This window comes from Cervus canadensis, chromosome 23, assembly GCF_019320065.1.
Source record: "Cervus canadensis isolate Bull #8, Minnesota chromosome 23, ASM1932006v1, whole genome shotgun sequence".
Taxonomy (NCBI): Eukaryota; Metazoa; Chordata; class Mammalia; order Artiodactyla; family Cervidae; genus Cervus; species Cervus canadensis.
The window spans coordinates 47,287,396-47,304,945 of NC_057408.1; the positions used below are offsets into that span (position 1 = coordinate 47,287,396).

General features: G+C 41.9%; 1 protein-coding gene across 6 annotated transcripts in view; it reads left to right on the top strand.

The window, feature by feature from the left end:
• Window positions 1-17,550, top strand: part of OSBPL1A (oxysterol binding protein like 1A) — a 214,066-nt gene that overhangs the window by 173,102 nt on the left and 23,414 nt on the right. For all 6 annotated transcript variants that reach the window (XM_043444522.1, XM_043444523.1, XM_043444525.1 and 3 more), the window contains one exon: window positions 2,489-2,564. In XM_043444522.1, coding sequence (XP_043300457.1) covers window positions 2,489-2,564 — 76 coding nt within the window. The remainder of the gene's footprint in view (window positions 1-2,488; window positions 2,565-17,550) is intronic.

Genomic DNA, 17,550 nt, shown 5'->3' on the forward strand with positions numbered 1-17,550 from the left:
ACAAGAGATGAAAAATGTAGTTGATATGCATCTCTAAAACTGTATTATACATGCAAATGCTAGGTAATGGCAGAGATTCTACCCCTGGATTCGATTGTTCATGTCATCGAGATTGATAGTCTTAGATTGTATAGAGAATGTGATTTCAGTACCATCTGTGGCCACTTATCCAGCAGATTGGGCAGATAACAAATCTGCCAAATGAGCAGTGTATGTTCCTAAAAAAGGAAAATCAGAAGGATTCTACCACGGAGGATCTTAAAATATTATTTATTTAAAAACTTAAAATTTTAGTAACTTCTATAATTTGAAGTAGTTTATAGAATATAGATTCTATAGAAGGTAAAAATTTTAATATTTTCCCTTTTTTTAATTTATTTTAATTGGAGGATAATTACTTTACAATATAGTGATGGTTTTTGCCATACATCAACATGAATCAGCCACAGTATACACGTGTCCCCTCCATCCTGAACCCGCCCCCCCACACCTCCCTCCCGACTCCATCCCTCTAGGTCGTCCCAGAGCACCGACTTTGGGTGACCTGCTTCATACATCGAACTTTCACTGGTCATCTGTTTTACACATGGTAATGTATATGTCTCAATGCTATTCTCTCAAATTTTCTTTAATATTTTAGTTACACGGGTATGTTTCAAACAGCATTGGAAAACCAGCACCCTTGGCCATAACCTAAGGTAATGGAAAAGAAAGCGTCATTATAAGGGTGTTTCAGGAAGTTGTTCCGGGCTCCCCCTGCCCCTGCCCCGGGTAGTGCTGAGGTCTCAGGACGCCTGAGCTCAGGTGTGTTGCTCATTGGAACAGCAGACTCTTTGCCGACAACAGCCATCACCCTCTCGGCAACTTCTCAGCTCCTGCAGAGGCTTTGGGAATGTTCCTTCTCTAGAGGTTAATTTGTAAAGGATCTTCCCGTATATCCAGAATTGGTTGAGTTTGGTTCAGTATTGGTATCTCTGGGAAAGTACTGATACATGATGCACAGCCTAAATTTTGCTTTGGCTTTGGAGTTGGCATTTTCCCATTTAATTTCTTAAAACAACCTGATACTGGGTTCTCTGATGGCATTTTTGTTTCCATTATTTAATAGCTAAAGGAAAATAATTTATTGAGTATCAGAATGTGATAGGTCTGTCTTAGACCAGACAGCAGGTCAGATATGCCAGCTTGTGAAAGCACAGTGTCCCTCTGAGGTGGTTTGAGTAGCTGGACACCAACACAGGAGGGTTAGAATTCTGATCAGGACAGTTCTGAAGATGTGGGGCCAGTTGATCTGCTCTGAAACTTTTTCAGGGCCCAAAATAGCAGTGGCTAGGGATATAAGCCCAGAGTGACCCTGTTTTAGCCTTTCTATGATGATGCACATTTTTTCCAGTTTTGTTGAGAAATAATTGATATACCTCACCAAGGTTAAGGTGTACAGCACGGTGGTTTGAGTTACATGTATATTACGTTTCGCAGTATTGTGGCATGATTACCACAGTAGGTTTAGTCGTCATCCATCATCTCATATAGATAAAAGAAAAAGAGAACTTTTTTTTTCCTCCTGGTGTTGAGAACTCTAAAATCTACTTTCTTAACTTCACAATGTATCTTAATCATATCTTCCAGTGTTACCTATGGTCATGTTGTACATTACATCCATGGTACTTTATCTTATAACTGGAAGTTTGTGCATGTTGACCACCTTTCTCCATTTCTCTCCAACCACAAATCTGATCTTTTTTCTGTGAGTTTTTTGTGGTTTTTGTCATTACTGTTAGATTTCACATATAAGTGAGATTGTGAAATATTTGTCTGACTTGTTTCACTTAGCATAATACCTTCAAGGTCCATTGATTTTGTTGCAAATGGTAGGGTTTCCTCATTTTTTATGGTTGAATAATATTCCTCTCTTTGTGAGTGTGTGGGTGTGTGTGTCTGTGTGAGAGAGAGAGACAGACAGAGAGAGAAATACATCTTCTTGTTCTGTTCATCTGTCAGAGGACCCGCAAGTTGTTACCATGTCTTGGCTTTCATAAATAATGCTGTTATGAACATGGGGATGTAGACATCTTTTCAAGCTAGTGTTTAATATGTTCCCAGAAGTAGAATCGGTGGATATTATGCGAGTTAATTTTAATCTTTTCAGGACCCTCCATACTGTTTTCTGCAGTGGCTGTACCAGTTCACAGTCCCACCAACAGTGCAAAACCTTCATTTTTCTCCAGTCATGTCAGCATTTGTAATCCCGGTGATGCTATTACAGGTATCAGGGGATGTCTCATTGAGGTTTTAATTTGCATTTCCCTAATGACTAGTGATGTTTAGTATCTTTCATGTTGCATTTGCACATGATGCATATTTTTATATGCATATTAATGTCTCATTAATGTATGCTTGTGGCTTTCATGGTAATGACAGTAGCTTTTTTTTTTCCCTACTGCCAGTGCTATTAAAGTTAAATTATTTTTCCTTTCTTTTTTTCCAGAACAAGCCTGCCCTCCCCTATGTTTTCCAGAAATGACTTCAGTATCTGGAGCATCCTCAGAAAATGTATTGGAATGGTAAGTTAACTCTCATTTCCACAATATGAAGCTGATACGTGTTTCATGCATATCCTTGGAAGAGAATCTTAATGTTGGCATAAGTGATACACAGCAATGTTTCTGAAAACTTTTGAGAATCAGAAATTAGGAAAAGTCTTATACTAGGTTTTCCTGACAGAATTTTAACCATTCATTATGCTATTTAATATGACTTTCATGTGACTTTTCATTATAAGGAAATAGGAAAAGAAAATGCTCTTGCCCCATTGTCACACCACATTTGTATGTACCCATGGAATTACTCTGGAGAAGACACTGGCAACCCACTCCAGTACTCTTGCCTGGAGAATCCCATGGACGGAGGAGCCTGGTGGGCTGCAGTCCATGGAGTTGCTAAGAGTCGGACACGACTGAGTCACTTCACTTTCACTTTTCACTTTCATGCATTGGAGAAGGAAATGGCAATCCACTCCAGTGTTCTTGCCTGGAGAATCCCAGAGACGGGGGAGCCTGGTGGGCTGCCGTCTATGGGGTCGCACAGAGTTGGACACGACTGAAGCGACTTGGCAGCAGCAGCAGCAGCAGCATGGAGTTACTCAGAAATACTCTCCGAAAGAACAGACTCCCCACAGTATAGAATATAATTTCACTTACACTTCTGTGCACAGAGCAGATTTTTGTACTTTGTGAGTGTGGTGTATGTCAGACATTTGGAATGTGTCTTTGCTTACTTATCTGCAGGTGGATCTGATTTTTCAGGAGGAGAGAGATGGATGGCAAAACTTACTATTATATAAACCCTACGCTTAGTCACTTCAGTTGTGTCCAACTCTGCAACCCCATGGACTGTAGCCTCCCAGTCTCCTCTGTCTGTAAGTTTCTCCAGGCAAGAACACTGCAGTGGATTAACATTTCCTCCTGCAGGAGATCTTCCTGATGCAGGGATCGAATCTGTATCTCCTGCCTTGCAGGCACATTCTTTACTCTCAGAGCCACCTGAGAAATCCATATAAATCCTTAGATTCCCTTTAAAATAGTAGTCCACGTCACTACCCTGACACCAGTCAGGCTTGGATTCTGAGTAAAGTTCTCTTAACTTCTTCCAGCATGACCTTTGACCAACTAGAATGATGAAAATTTTAAAGCATGTGAGTCTTGAGCTGCTAAAGAATCTGCTTGGACATGCTGCTGCTGCTGCTAAGTCGCTTCAGTCATGTCCGACTCTGTGCGACCCCGTGAATTGTAGCCCACCTGGCTCCTCTGTCCATGGGATTCTCCAGGCAAGAATCCTGGTGTGGGTTGCCATTTCCTCCTCCAGGGGAATCTTCCTGACCTGGGGATCAAACTTGCATCTCCTGTGTCTCCTGCATTGCAGGCAGATTCTTTACCCATTGAGCCACCTGGGAAGCCTCCTGGGAAGTATAGTCACTTCCTAAACACATTCACTCTGACGTGTGAAATCCTTTCGGCTGCTGGGGTGCCCATGTTAGCATTTTTCGAACGCTCGGATTCTCTGCATGCAGTAATGTCATCTGAGACTTCCTGAACATAATTTCCTAGGAGATAATCTCAGAAACATCTATTTTAAGGGCTTCCCTAGTGACTCAGTTGGTAAAGAATCTGCCTGCAATGCATGAGACACGGGTTTGATCCTCAGGTCGGAAAGATCCCTTGGAGAAGGCAGTGGCAACCCACTCCAGTATTCTTGCCTGGAGAATTCCATGGACAGAGGATCCTGGCAGGCTATAGTCCATGGGATCACAAAGAGTTGGACACGACTGTGCAACTAATTTTCACTTTAACTGCATGGGGAGTAATTCAGCTAACCTCTCTGTAGCTGGATAACAAGATTTACCCCAGTCTTACCACTTCCTGTCTTTGAGACCCTGGGCAAGTTGCCTTGCTTCCCTGAGTAAAGTTAGAAGAATAATTAGTACTTTATAGCTGCATTGAGAGATATATAAGAAAATTTATGTAAAATGTCAGGACAGACCCTGGTTTAGCTTAATGCTCAACATTATTATCAATAGTTAATGACACTTAGGGTTTCCCTGATAGCTCAGTTGGTAAAGAATCTGCCTGCAATTCAGGAGACCCCAATTCGATTCCTGGGTTGGGAAGATCAGCTGGAGAAGGGATAGGCTACCCATTCTAGTATTCTTGGGCTTCCCTTGTGGCTCAGCTGGTAAAGAATCCACCTGCAATGCTGGAGACCTGGGTTCAATCCCTGGGTTGGGAAGATCCCCTGGAGAAGGGAAAGGCTACCCACTCAGTATTCTGGCCTCGAGAATTCTATGGACTGTATAGTCCATAGGGTCGCAGAGTTGGACTTGACTGAGAGACTTTCACTTTCGCTTTTCAATCACATTTAATCGGAACACCTGGACTTTTAGCTCCATTTAGTTTACATTAAGACTCATCAGGACAAAGCAAATGTATTTAGGCAAATGTATATATTCTTAAATAAATTGTTAATCATACATATTAATCTCTTAAGAACTGGAATTTTCAGGATGAAAAAATGATATCCTATAGAATTTATATTTTCAAACCCTTAGTAAACATAATTATCAGTGAGATCCAATATGTATGTATGTGTTTAAAATTAAAGCTAGTTTTATAAAAAAAATACTCATTATTAAAACAAATGATATTTTTCTATTAGATCAGTGCTGACTCTAGCTCATTAAATTGATTTTGTAACCTGCTAATGAAAGGGCTTCCCTGGTTACTCAGTCGGTAAAGAATCCTCTTGCAATGCGGGAGACCTGGGTTTGACTCTCTGGGTCGGGAAGATCCTGGAGGAGGGCATGACAACCCCACTCTAGTATTCTTGGCTAGAGAATCCCCAGGGACAGAGGAGCCTGGCGGGCTGCAGTCCATGGGATCGCAAAGAGTAGGACACGGCTGAGACAAGAGCGCAGCACAGTGTATGAAATCCACAGTTACTGTAGAATTGCTATCACGTTTGTTGGGTCAACAGAATTCGTATGAAAACCAGATGTGGTTTGGTGTTTTTTGGTGATCAGGGAAAGTACAGCTTTCTGTATTTTTCTTGCTTAAGTCTGTCACCTACCATCTCCTTTCTCACTGGATGTCAGATTTAGCAGTACTGTCTTGAGTTTGTTCTGGCTAGTAGCTGATAATCATCTGGTGTATGTGTCTAAATGGAAATTAACCATCCTTTTAAAAGACGGTAAATAATGTTATGTTGGCTTGTTACCTGCTTACTTTGAAAGATGCACTATTTCTTTAGAAGAATGGTTTTACCTTTATTTTTAAGTGCAGAACTGTTTGTACAGAGACAAGACTGAATCATAGATAAAGCAAATAAAAGCAGAGCTGTTTGGGTTGAAAGGGGACCATGGCGTGTTTTGAAACTTGTATCTGTAGAACTTTCTGAATAAAATCATAGAGAAAGAGCTGCAGGGGAGGTAATATTTGGGGCGAGTGTTCTCTGGTGAGGTTTTGTAAGAGAGTAATGTTCTAGATGAATATTTATTAATGTGATCTGGCATTTGGAAGTATTGTTCTTTGGGTGCTGTTGTGGGCTCCCTTCTAAAGGGCAACAGAATCAGTCCAAAGGGGCCAGCATTGTGCACAGTGGAGATTTAAAGTAGAACGGGTCTTGAGAGAGAAAGCAAATAACATCCCCAGAATAAATTTTTAAAGTAGTTTTCGGTATCAATCCCTCTCATATCTGCCTCCTTCTCCCCCCTCCCAAGGAAAATAGGTCAAAAATTAGAAGGTATCAGCATTCATAGAGTATTAGCATTCATAGAGTTTATTACCTTAACTTCAAAGTGTCAGTCTCTGGTGGTGCTAGTGGTAAAGAACCCGCCTACCAATGCAGGAGACATAAGAGACACAGGTTCAATCCCTGGATCAGGAAGATCCCTGGAGAAGGAAATGACAACCCACTCCAGTATTCTTGCCTAGAAAATCCCATAGACAGAGGAGCCTGGTGGGCTACAGTCCATGGAGTTACAAAGAGTCAGACACGACTGAAGCAACTTACAGCCTGTGTGAGGCACTGGGTGGCTGTGAAACCAATTGGAATTCGAATTCAAAGTGAAGGCAGATTTGAAAACTCTCCCACTGCACTTTGGTGATTCTATTCCACTTAACAGTCCAGACACTTGGCTTCAGGTCCTTTATGTGTGAATACATCTCAGAAGCCGTGGATAGACCCGTCAGCTAGCTCTTCCCATAGTTTCACATTCAGTTTCTTCTTTTCATGATGAAAAGAAAGTGTTAGTTGCTCAGTAATGTTTGACTCTTTGCGATCCTGTGGACTGTAGCCCACCAGGCTCCTCTGTCCTTGGCTTTCTCCAGGCAAGAATACTGGAGTGGGTTGCCATTCGCTTCTCCAGAGGATCTTCCCGACCCAGGGATCAAACCTGGGTCTCCCACATTGCAGGTGGACTCTTTACAATCTGAGCCACTAGGGAAGCCCTGGCTTATCTTTTTATGATAAGAAGTCTTCAAAGTTGCAGAGGAAATCTGATATGCACCGTAGCTTTTCATGGCATCTCTGTCGACTTGAGCACTTGAGAGCAGAGTGGGGAGTGTGGACATTCTGCTGGAAACCTCCCAGTTCACATTCAGCTGGGGTCTGGTCCCAGCTTTCTCAGAAATCAGTGCTCCTCATTTATGATGTTGTAGTTCATGGAGTAGTGTCAGGAAGCCAGTAAGACATGGGATAGGTGCTTACCTGCCATGGAGGAATGGAGGAGGAAATGGCAACCCACTCCAGTGTTCCTGCCTGGAAAATCCCATGGACAGAGGAGCCTGGCGGGCTACAGTCCTTTGGGTCGCAAAGAGTCGGACACGACTGAGCGCCTAAACCACGACCAATGAGGGAAGAAAGTCGGTGTCTTCAGGCATATGACGTCCTGGGCCTCTGAGCACCTGCTCCAGCCAGGCTCATTGTGCTCCATCTTCCACTGCCACATACAGAACACATTTTACTTTGCTTTCTTTCCCAAAAGAATATAGAGACTTAGATTTCCAAAACTAACGACACCCTTTTTTTTCTCCCAATCTGTTTTGGACAGGATTATGTTACCCAATGTTGGGTTATATAGTACACGAAATGAATACTTTACATAACTGGAATTCAATCCTAAATCTCTCTGTGATTGAAGCTTTTATCAAACAGATTCCCATCGGAGAGTTAATACTGGTGTTGGTGAGGAGTTTGAATCCTTTGTTCCTTATTTCCTTACTCCCGTTGTCTTTGAAAGGATTCTAGTGTCATAATCCCATTGTCTTCTCTTTCCCCTGTTTTCTTTCTCCTCTTCTCTTCAGTCCTTTTACGATTTGTCAGCAGGACTCACCCAGTGGTTAGGTCACGGGTCACCATGCTTAGTGACTTTGGAAACCAGAACCAGCTCCAGGTTGAGCAACCGAGGCACCCAGACACAAAATTTGAGTAGGTGCCTGCACCTGAGGGTGCTTCTGCTAAATGTCTTGGAGTCCTAGAATATTAATGTTCGAGTATTATAAAAGGGTGAGGAAGATCTGGTATATTGTAAATACTGTTACTAAAGTGAAAATATTCTATCATTCTTAACATTACCCAGTACAACCAAATTCCATAAGAGATTTGAAAACTTTATCTGTTTTTTTGCTCCTTTAACTCCTATTTCCACTCCATATTTACTATCGAGTATTACCCTAACCTAATTTTTTTTCATCTTTGTAAGTCTTTTATTGAGTACCCTATCATACTTTGCTATCCCAAAAATACAGAGTAAAATTAAAATTTAAGAATTTATATTTTATGGCCATAAGACTTGAGTACTAAAAGTTTCAAGTTCTTTTCACATGAATGATCAAAATAACAAATGTTACAAAATTTATGAAACTATACCACAAAGGTTAAAATGTTATTCATTAAAAAGGATTTTTTCACTTGGGTTAAGATACCCAAGAATGAATTTTATGCATTGCTAGAATGAGACAGGGCAGTAACAGTTATGTTCTTATTTTTTTTAAGTAGATGTGAAGGTTAAGAAGCCTTGCTTATATTAATAGACAGGAGTAGGAGTTCTGTGTTTTTTTTAATATCTAGCAATATCATCAGTTCTTTGGCCTTTTCCTGACAGTATGTCAAGAGTCAAATGGTAATATATCATCCATCAAAAATAATTTTTTATGATCCACAAGTTGACAGCTCAATTAAGACTTCTTTTAACGTTATTGGAAACCACATTTGAAAACTCTAACTTGCAGGAGGTCTTGTTACCCACCCTGGAGTTGTGGGCATCTGGGTCTCTGGGGAATGCAGCAGAGACACCTCACCAGGGCTCTCAACTTCGATTCCTGTGATAACTCACATCTGCCTTGCAATACTGAGAAAGGGTTGAGAAAACTGAAATATTTTCCCTAAAACATACCTTGTATAATCTTTTGTTCATGAAATACTTTTGTCTTACCATGAGCTTTAAATGTTTTCCCTGAAAACCTCAGACTCATCTCATTCCCTTGACGCAGAATACCTACCAAGTCACCTCAGAACCAGACGCATCCCGGGTCAGTCACTGTCAGGACTGTGATGTTATTTTTGGGTTCAGATAAACACGTTGGTCTATGTCACTGTGACAACTGTCTCATTCTTGAATTCTAAATATAAGACAGATACAGCTCTAGATAAGATTTAGAGCTTTGCCCAAAGTGGTACATCATTATATCATAAATACCGACTTAAGAGGCAGGAGGCAGAAGAGGAAAAGTAGTTAAACAAAATGTGTCATCTCTACCTCCCCACTCTACAGTGATCTGAAATAAATATCCGAGAAGTGACCGGAAGACCCTGTTTCTAATGTCGGGTCTTTGTCTTATCAGAAACAAAGGGCCTTGACTTACGGAGATTTCCTTGGTGCTGACCAGTACTGTATTTTTTTTTTTTTTCCAACTTTTTATTTTGCATTGGGATATAGCAATTCACAATGTTGTGATGGTTTTAGGTGAACAGTGAAGGCACTCAGCCATGCATATACATATATCCATCCTCCCCCAAGCTCCCTCCTATCCAGGCTGCCACATAGCATTGAGCTGAGTTAGCTGTGCAGTGTAATAGGACCTTGTTGGTTATCCATTTTAAATATAGCAGTGTGGCCAGTACTGTATTTCTAAACTTCCTTTGGTGCCCTGAAGATTTTCACACACTGGGGCAAAACTGCCATGCTAGGATTCAGGATGGTGTGAGGGGTGGGGTCTCCCACCCCTCCCTGCACCAGGTAAGTGAAAAGTGAAAATGTTAGTTGCTCAGTTGTGTCCGACTCTTTGCAACTCTGTGGGCTGTCCATGGAATTCTCTAGGCAAGAATACCGAAGTAGGTTGCCGTTCCCTTCTCCAGGGGATCTTCCCAAGCTACGGATTGAACCCGGGTCTTCTACATTGCAGGCAGATTCTTTATCAAACAAAGGGCATTGTAAAAGGAGAGGTGGGAAAAGGGCCACAGTGTGACGTCCAATGCAGGTGCATCCTTGGCCCATCAGTTCTTAGGTAGGAGTGCGTGTGGAGGGTGAGCACCCACCAGTCGGTTCCCCTTCAGCATCCCTGCCCATAGTCACGGGGAACCTTCCGGGACTACAGTGTGGAGACCGTGGCTCTGGTCCACGTGTCCAGCCAGCGCTTTAGGCATCCTTCCATGTTCCTGCCTGGTGCTGGTCTAGTAAGAGGACTCGCACAGCCTCCCAACCCTGAAAACGTTCAGCTACGAGACAGGAAGAATAGGAAAGGAATATATTGTCCCTCAATGCTTTTCTTGTGTTTTTCCTCCCTGGTTTTTTTTTTTTTTTAAACCACTGGCTGCATCCAGCTATCCATGGTGTGGTTCATTCAGTTCACACACGGACACCCCTGTCTGGGGTGTAATTCCTTTGTTTCTGGGTGTCGTGCTCCCCAGGGCTGGTCTGTGAGAGCCGAGGAGCAGAGGTGTAACCACAGCAAAAGGCAGGAGAGTGGCAGGCTTGTTCAGTCTGCGCACCCAGAGTGGTCCCCAAGGGCTGTCCTGCGAGGTCTTGGTGTGACCACTTTGGGCGTGATTGGTGTTTCAGGATGGCAAGAACCCCTCACGCGATGGCCAACTTACAGACGATAGACCTCTTGTGGAGAGGGAGGGGACTGGGTAGCATGAGGTGGGAAAGAGACCTTTGACTTCCCAAGGCCCTTCTGTGTAAGGAGGATACATTTTTACGTCTTTGGTAGCTGTGCAAGGTAGGAGGGCTGTTGTGGAGAGAGGATCCCGTGCCAACCTTGGCACACCCAGGGGACAGAGCCCAGGCTGCTGCCAGTGCTGCCCGTCAGTGAAGAACCTAGAAGCCCTCTTAGTGCTTGGGTCACACACCTGGGTGAGCATCCTGCCTGCTGGCAGACTTAGCTAAAGACCCAGGCTGAGCTGCTCTCTCTAACCTAGGTCTTAAAGATTTGCACGGTTGGCCATTACGATGCTAGGCGTAACACTTATAAACTGCTTTTCATTTCAGGCTTGGCCTTGCCTGTGGGTTGTTTACACAGTGCTTGAGGGACAAAGCAGCCTGCCTTTTTTTTTTTCTTCTCAGTTTGTCAGCTGATGAGCAGCTGCAATTAAGAGTCTGTTTGGTTTCATCATTGGTTGCTATTAATTTGCATGGATAAATTTAAATTTTGCTTTCAGCTGGGTCACAAGGTAGAATTGCCTGGCATAAATATTTAATTTTTCCAGCTGACTGAAACCTTCAGTGATAAAAGCATTCTCTAGCTCATGTTTCTTCCTGAAACTTGACCTTCATAATAGGCATTGTTGCTTTTCCTATTACTGGAATATATACCGTATTCGTTGGTTGTATACAGTAGCTAGAGAATCCAGTACCAAACTTCATTGTCTTGTAAGTAAAAATGGTGTCTCTGTGAATTTCCAAGAGGGAGCGAAATATAATTTGTATTGCCAAGTTTTTCATTATATATCCATTATATAAATTTCATTATATAAATTTAAATCTAAGCAATCAAAATAATTGTAAGATTCAGTTCAGTTCAGTCACTCAGTTGTGCCCGACTCTTCGTGACCCCGTGGACTGTAGCACCCCAGCCCTCCTTGTCCATCACCAACTCCCGGAGTCCACCCAAACCCATGTCCATTGAGTCGGTGATGCCATCCAACCATCTCATCCTCTGTTGTCCCCTTCTCCTCCTGCTCTCAATCTTTCCCAGCATCAGGGTCTTTTCCAGTGAGTCAGCTCTTCGCATCAGGTGGCCAAAGTATTGGAGTCTCAGCTTCAGCATCAGTCCTTCCAATGAACACCCAGGACTGATCTCCTTTAGGATGGACTGGTTGAATCTCCTTGCAGTCCAAGGGACTCGCGAGTCTTCTTGAAAACCATAGTTCAAAGGCATCAATTCTTCGGCACTCAGCTTTTTTTATAGTCCAACTCTCACATCCATACATGACCACTGGAAAAAACCATAGCCTTTGACTAATGGACCTTTGTTGACAAAGTAATGTCTCTGCTTTTTAATATGCTGTCTAGGTTGGTTATAACTTTCCTTCCAAGTTTAATAATAATTACAGGCTAATAGAGGCAAAAAAATTGCAAGCTCATTGCTATATTTTAAATAATCTGTTAGACTGTTTACACAGGTGGTTTTTATGGTTGTCTGGATCTATATTTGTATGTTCCATCAGGGCTTTTTCTGTCCCTTCCACTCCCTGTTACCTGGGCCACAAGCTTGCCTTTTCATTTCCTTGAATGCTTGCATTCTGAGTTACTAAAAGAAGCAGGAGGAAGGTGTTTAAATTATTCTTGATTACAAAAATTGGATTTAAAGACCCTTGTAGAATTTGGGGAGCTTTTCAGATGATTAAAAAGGAGTCTGCCCATTGAATGGATGATAAAACCATGCCCTCTGTAACTTGGTCTTCAGAGTCGACACCACACTCTCTCATTGACTTGCTGATTCATGTGAAGTCTAACCAACAGGTGCTGAAGAGCCAGTATCTAGCAGGCTTGTGACTGTCCCTTTCTTGCTTGTCTATTTTCTCGGGAATATTTATGTGAGGGTATGGCAATGCATACTATAGAGATAAAAGATTAAGTCTCTAGGCCTGGATTCCCATCTGTCGTCGTCATTGTTGTCTAGTCGCTAAGTCATGTCCAACGCTTTGTGGCCCCATGGATGGTAGCCCACCAGGCTCCTCTGCCCACGGCGTTTTCCAGGCAAGAATACTGGAGTGGGGTGCCATTTCCTACTCCAGGGAATCTTCCCAACCTGGGGATCGAACTCAACATCTCTTGCATTTCCTGCTTTGAAGGCAGATTCTTGACCACCAGCGCTGCCTAGGAAGCCCACCATCATTGTGAAAGCAACAAATGTCACCCACTGGGATGTCTTTTGTTCCCTCAGTGAGTGAGTGATAGTCATTCTAGTATTTTTAGGGGGAAAAGTTCAAATTCAAACTTACAGGTGAAGTTCTTCATTCCTTTACTGAATAAATCCTTTTAAAATTCCTTTAAGCCTCACCCTGCTATTGTGCACCACAAAGCAAAATGTAGAAACAAGAGAGCAGAGTGAGAAATGGCATCACTCCTGCCGCCTACCGTCCAGGGCCAGGGCTCACATCGCCACCCTGGTGGGCCCCTGTCTCCTTGGCGACTGGACCAAACAGAGAGCCTTGGTGGGACTACGCGATGCCGCCTGGCTGGGGCGGGGAGGAGGGGAGACACAGGTGTCCTCCCCTCACTCCCCCAACTTTTAAGGTCAGAACTCAAGCCACGCTGCCCCCAGGGTGGCACTTCTGCGGCTCGGCTGCCAGGTGACAGGACAAGGTATCCCAGCCTTTGAAGCCTCCTAACAACCTTGGAGGACTTGGCAGTCTTGCATGTACTACTAATAGCAATGATCATATAGTTGACATGTATTGCTCGCTTAATGTATGCTTGGCACTGCTGTGAGTGTTTTGTGTGAACTAACTAATCTAATGCTGACAGCGACATCCCCACTTGGTGGAGTAGGGACACAGGCATTAGGTAGCAGGGGCATGTGCTCTCAGCCCGTCTTTTCTTTTGTTCTCTTTAAGTTATAAGATACATGCAGTGTAATAGTTAGCGTTTTGACTGTTTGTAAGCGTGCAGTTCAGTGGCAGTTGTATGTTATCCTTGAGCTGCTGTCACCACCATCTCCCCACAAAACTCTTTTCATCTCACATAGCTGATGCTCTGCATCCCTGAATCAGCAACTCCCCACCTCCCTACCCCCCTCTCCCCCGCACCCAGCCCCGGCAGCCGCTGTTGTGCCCTCTGTTCAGAAGGCATTCTTTCAGCCACGACACTCTGCTGTCCCTGGACCCCAGGACTGGCCCATCCTGAGTGTATCTAACTGCTCCTCCTCTTCCATCATGCCAGCTACACTGGATTTCTTCTGTCTGTTTTATGACTAGCAGAATGTCAGCGTGTGTGTCTGAAGGTGGTCCACTTTCCGTGGTACGAGGTGGTCAGCTTCCCCATCCCTTCCTTTGGCCAGGCTGAAAGTGTTAAGATTTTTAAATCGGATCTCTTGTTTTACCCCTGATTATAAGAGAAATACATGTCCCTTTTAGGAAATTTAGAAAATACAGAAAAGCACAAAGATCATCAAGATTACCTGGATTTCCAACTCCTAGAGACAACCGCTGTTAACTTTTTGATACCGCTGCCTTCTAATATTTGTCTATATGACATATAGTTTACAAAATTAAAATATTTTTAAACATGTTGCATTGTAACCTACTTTTTCACACATTTTCCCCATGTGAACTAGTGTGCATCATTCAACAAGAGGGTGCTGAGCTCAGAGAGTTTGTATTCCAGTGAAAGAGTCAAGAGAGGCTAGTGCTTTGTGATAAATGCCCAAATCGGAGTAAACTCGAGGGCAGTGGGAACTCACAGGAGCACGTGGGGGCAGGGGCACCTGTGTTGTGCTCTGTTCTGAGGGGCTGAGGACACAGGCAAGTATGAGGTATTATCCCTTCCCTCGGGAGTTGTATCACTGGGTACTTAGCAGGTTGTGCTGGTTATACCCCTGACAGAGCAGCAGGTCGTCCAATCTGTGATCAGATGCTCACTTGTACAATACAGATTGTGTGTTCCAGGAGCTGGGAGAGATGAGAAATAAAGAGGAGAGGCTTGAACTGGGCTTTGAAGTTCTACTGGGGAGGAGATACAAGAGTTAAGGGAAGTGAGGAGGGCATTCCAGGTCAGGATTGGCTATAACAAGACTTTTATTTTTTTAAACAATTAATTAATTAACTAGACTGGGCAGGATCTTTAGTTGCAGCATGTGGGATCTAGTTCCCTTGAACAGGGATTGAATCTACACTCCCTGTATTGGGAGTGTGGAGTCTTAACCACTGGACCCGCCAGGTGAGTCTCATAAGGAGACTTTTAATCTGGTGTCTAAAGCAGTGCCTGGCACCTAGTAGGTGCCGAGTTAAAAGTTTTTAGAAAGATTCTTTGGAAGAATTTTATTTCTGTATGCATACTCTGTATGGTCAAATTGCTTTAAAAGAGACGATCTTGGTGGACTTTTTTTTTTTTTTAGGTACAATTGACAAATAATCTGTATCAAGATGATTGGATGTATGTATGCATTATGAAAGGATTCCCCCGTCAAGTTAATTAACACATCCAGCCCTTCACATGTGTAGTTTTTTTTTGGTGACAGCATTTAAGTTCTACTCTTCTTTCATTTATACAAAACAGCATTATCAGTTGTCTACCATGTTATGTGGTAGATCCTCAGGACTTATTTATAACTGAAAGTTCATACACTTTTACCAACTTCTGCCTATTTGCCCCACCCTGAAGCCCTTGGCAATGACTTTCTACTGTGTTTGATTGGTTCAGTTTTTTCTCTTTTTTTTAAAGTTCGCCTGTGTGTGATACAATGCCGTATTTGTCTGTCTGGTTTATTTCACTTAGCATAAGGACCTCCATTTTCATCCATGTTGTCATAAATGGCAAGATTTCCTTTTGTGAGGACAAGTAATATTTGTGTGTGTATAGATCTATACATATACACACACACCCCCACATTTTCTTGATCCATTTATCCATTGATGGACACTTAGATTGTTTCCATTGTGTATTGGCTCCTTTGGCAAGAATTAATTGACCATAAACGCATGGATTTATTTCTGGGCTTTCTATTCCATTCATCTTCCTGTCCATTTCTATGCCAGTTCTGTACTATTTTGATTAGTGTATCTTTGTAATACAGTTTGGCATCAGGGGGCTTGATGCCTCCAGCTTTCTTCTTTCTCAAGATTGCTCTGGCTATTCAAGGTCTTTTGTGGCCCTGTACAAATTTCAGGATTGTTTTCCCTTTATCTGTGAAAAATGTCGTTGGAATTTTGATAAGGATTGCATTGACTAGATCACTTTGGGTAGTTTGGACATTTTAACAACTTCTGTAATCCATGAGTACAGAATATCTTTCCATATATTCCTGTCTTCTGTGATTTCTTTTGTTAACGTCTTACAGTTTTCAGTGTATAGATCTTTCACCTCCTTGGTTAAATTTATTACTAAGTATTTTATTCTTTTTGATGATATTGTAAATGGGATTGCTTTCTTAATTTCTTTTTCTGGTAGCTTATTCTTGGTGTATTGAAACACAACTGATTTTTGTAAGTTGGTTTTGTACCCTGCAACTCACTGAACTCACGTATTGGTTCCAATGGTGTTTTGGTAGAGTCTTTACGGTTTTCTATTTATAACATCATTTTCAAATAGAGGTAATTTTACTTCTTCCTAATTTGAATGCCTTTTCTTTTTCTTGCATTAGTACTCTGGCTAGAAAGGATGAATTTCTTACCATAATGATGAATTTTGTCAGATGCTTTTTCTGCATCTATTGAGATCATATATTTTTATTCTTCATTTTACTAGTGTGGTATATCATATTGATTGATTGGCTTGTGTTGGACCATCCTGCTTCTCTGGAATAAACCCCAGTTGATCATGGTATATGACCCTTTAAATGTATTGTTGAGTTCAGCTTGGTAATGTTTACTTTTACGTCTGTGTTCATCGTGGATATTGGCCTATAATTTTCTTTTCTGGGTCCACTTTTGTCCTTCTCTGGTTTTAGTGTCAGGATAATGTTGACCTTGTAAAATGACTGTGGAAATGTTCCCTCCTCTTCTGTTTTTGAATAGTTTGAGAAGGATCAGTATTCATTTTACTTTAAATGTCTGGCAGAATTCACCAGTAAAGATATCTGGTCTTAGACTTTTGTTTGTTGGCAGGTCTTTGATTACTGCTTCAGTCTTTTTACTAGTAATTGATCTGTTCATATTTCCTATTTCTACATGATTCAGTTTTGTTAGGTTGTCTGTTTCCAGGAATTTATCCATATCTGAGGTTGTTGATATTTCTTCCTACAGCCTTGATTCCAGCTTGTGATTCATCCAGCCCAACATTTCACATGATGTACTCTGCATATAAGTTAAATAAGCAGGGTGACAATGTACAGCCTTGTTGTCCTCCTTTCCCAATTTTTAACCAGGCATTTGTTCCATGTCATTCTAACTGCTGCTTCTTGACTTGCATACAGCTTTCTCAGGAGACAGGTAAGGTAAGGTGGTCTGATACTCCCTAATGTTTATGTTTAGAATTCTGTTTTTAAATCTTCATTCTAGAGTTATAAGTGAACTACTTAGCCCCAACCAGTATTTGAATATCCTTCAGTTAAATTTTTCTGTAAAGAAAGTGACTATGATTGAATGAATAGATTGGAAGTACTGCTCCTCCCTTTGATGTTAAAAGAAAATCTGACTTCCAGGCAGCATTAGTAGGAGTACAAATAGGATAAAGGGTTTTTGGCAGGCATTCAGCTTGGTAGTAATGGTAAAAATTTTAAATGAGTGCACACCTTTGATCTAAAAAACCCCCTTATAGAAATTTACTTTAAAACCATATGTGCTCATTTTCTAAAAGATTAGATTAAATTGTTCATGATATAGCTATATATATATATA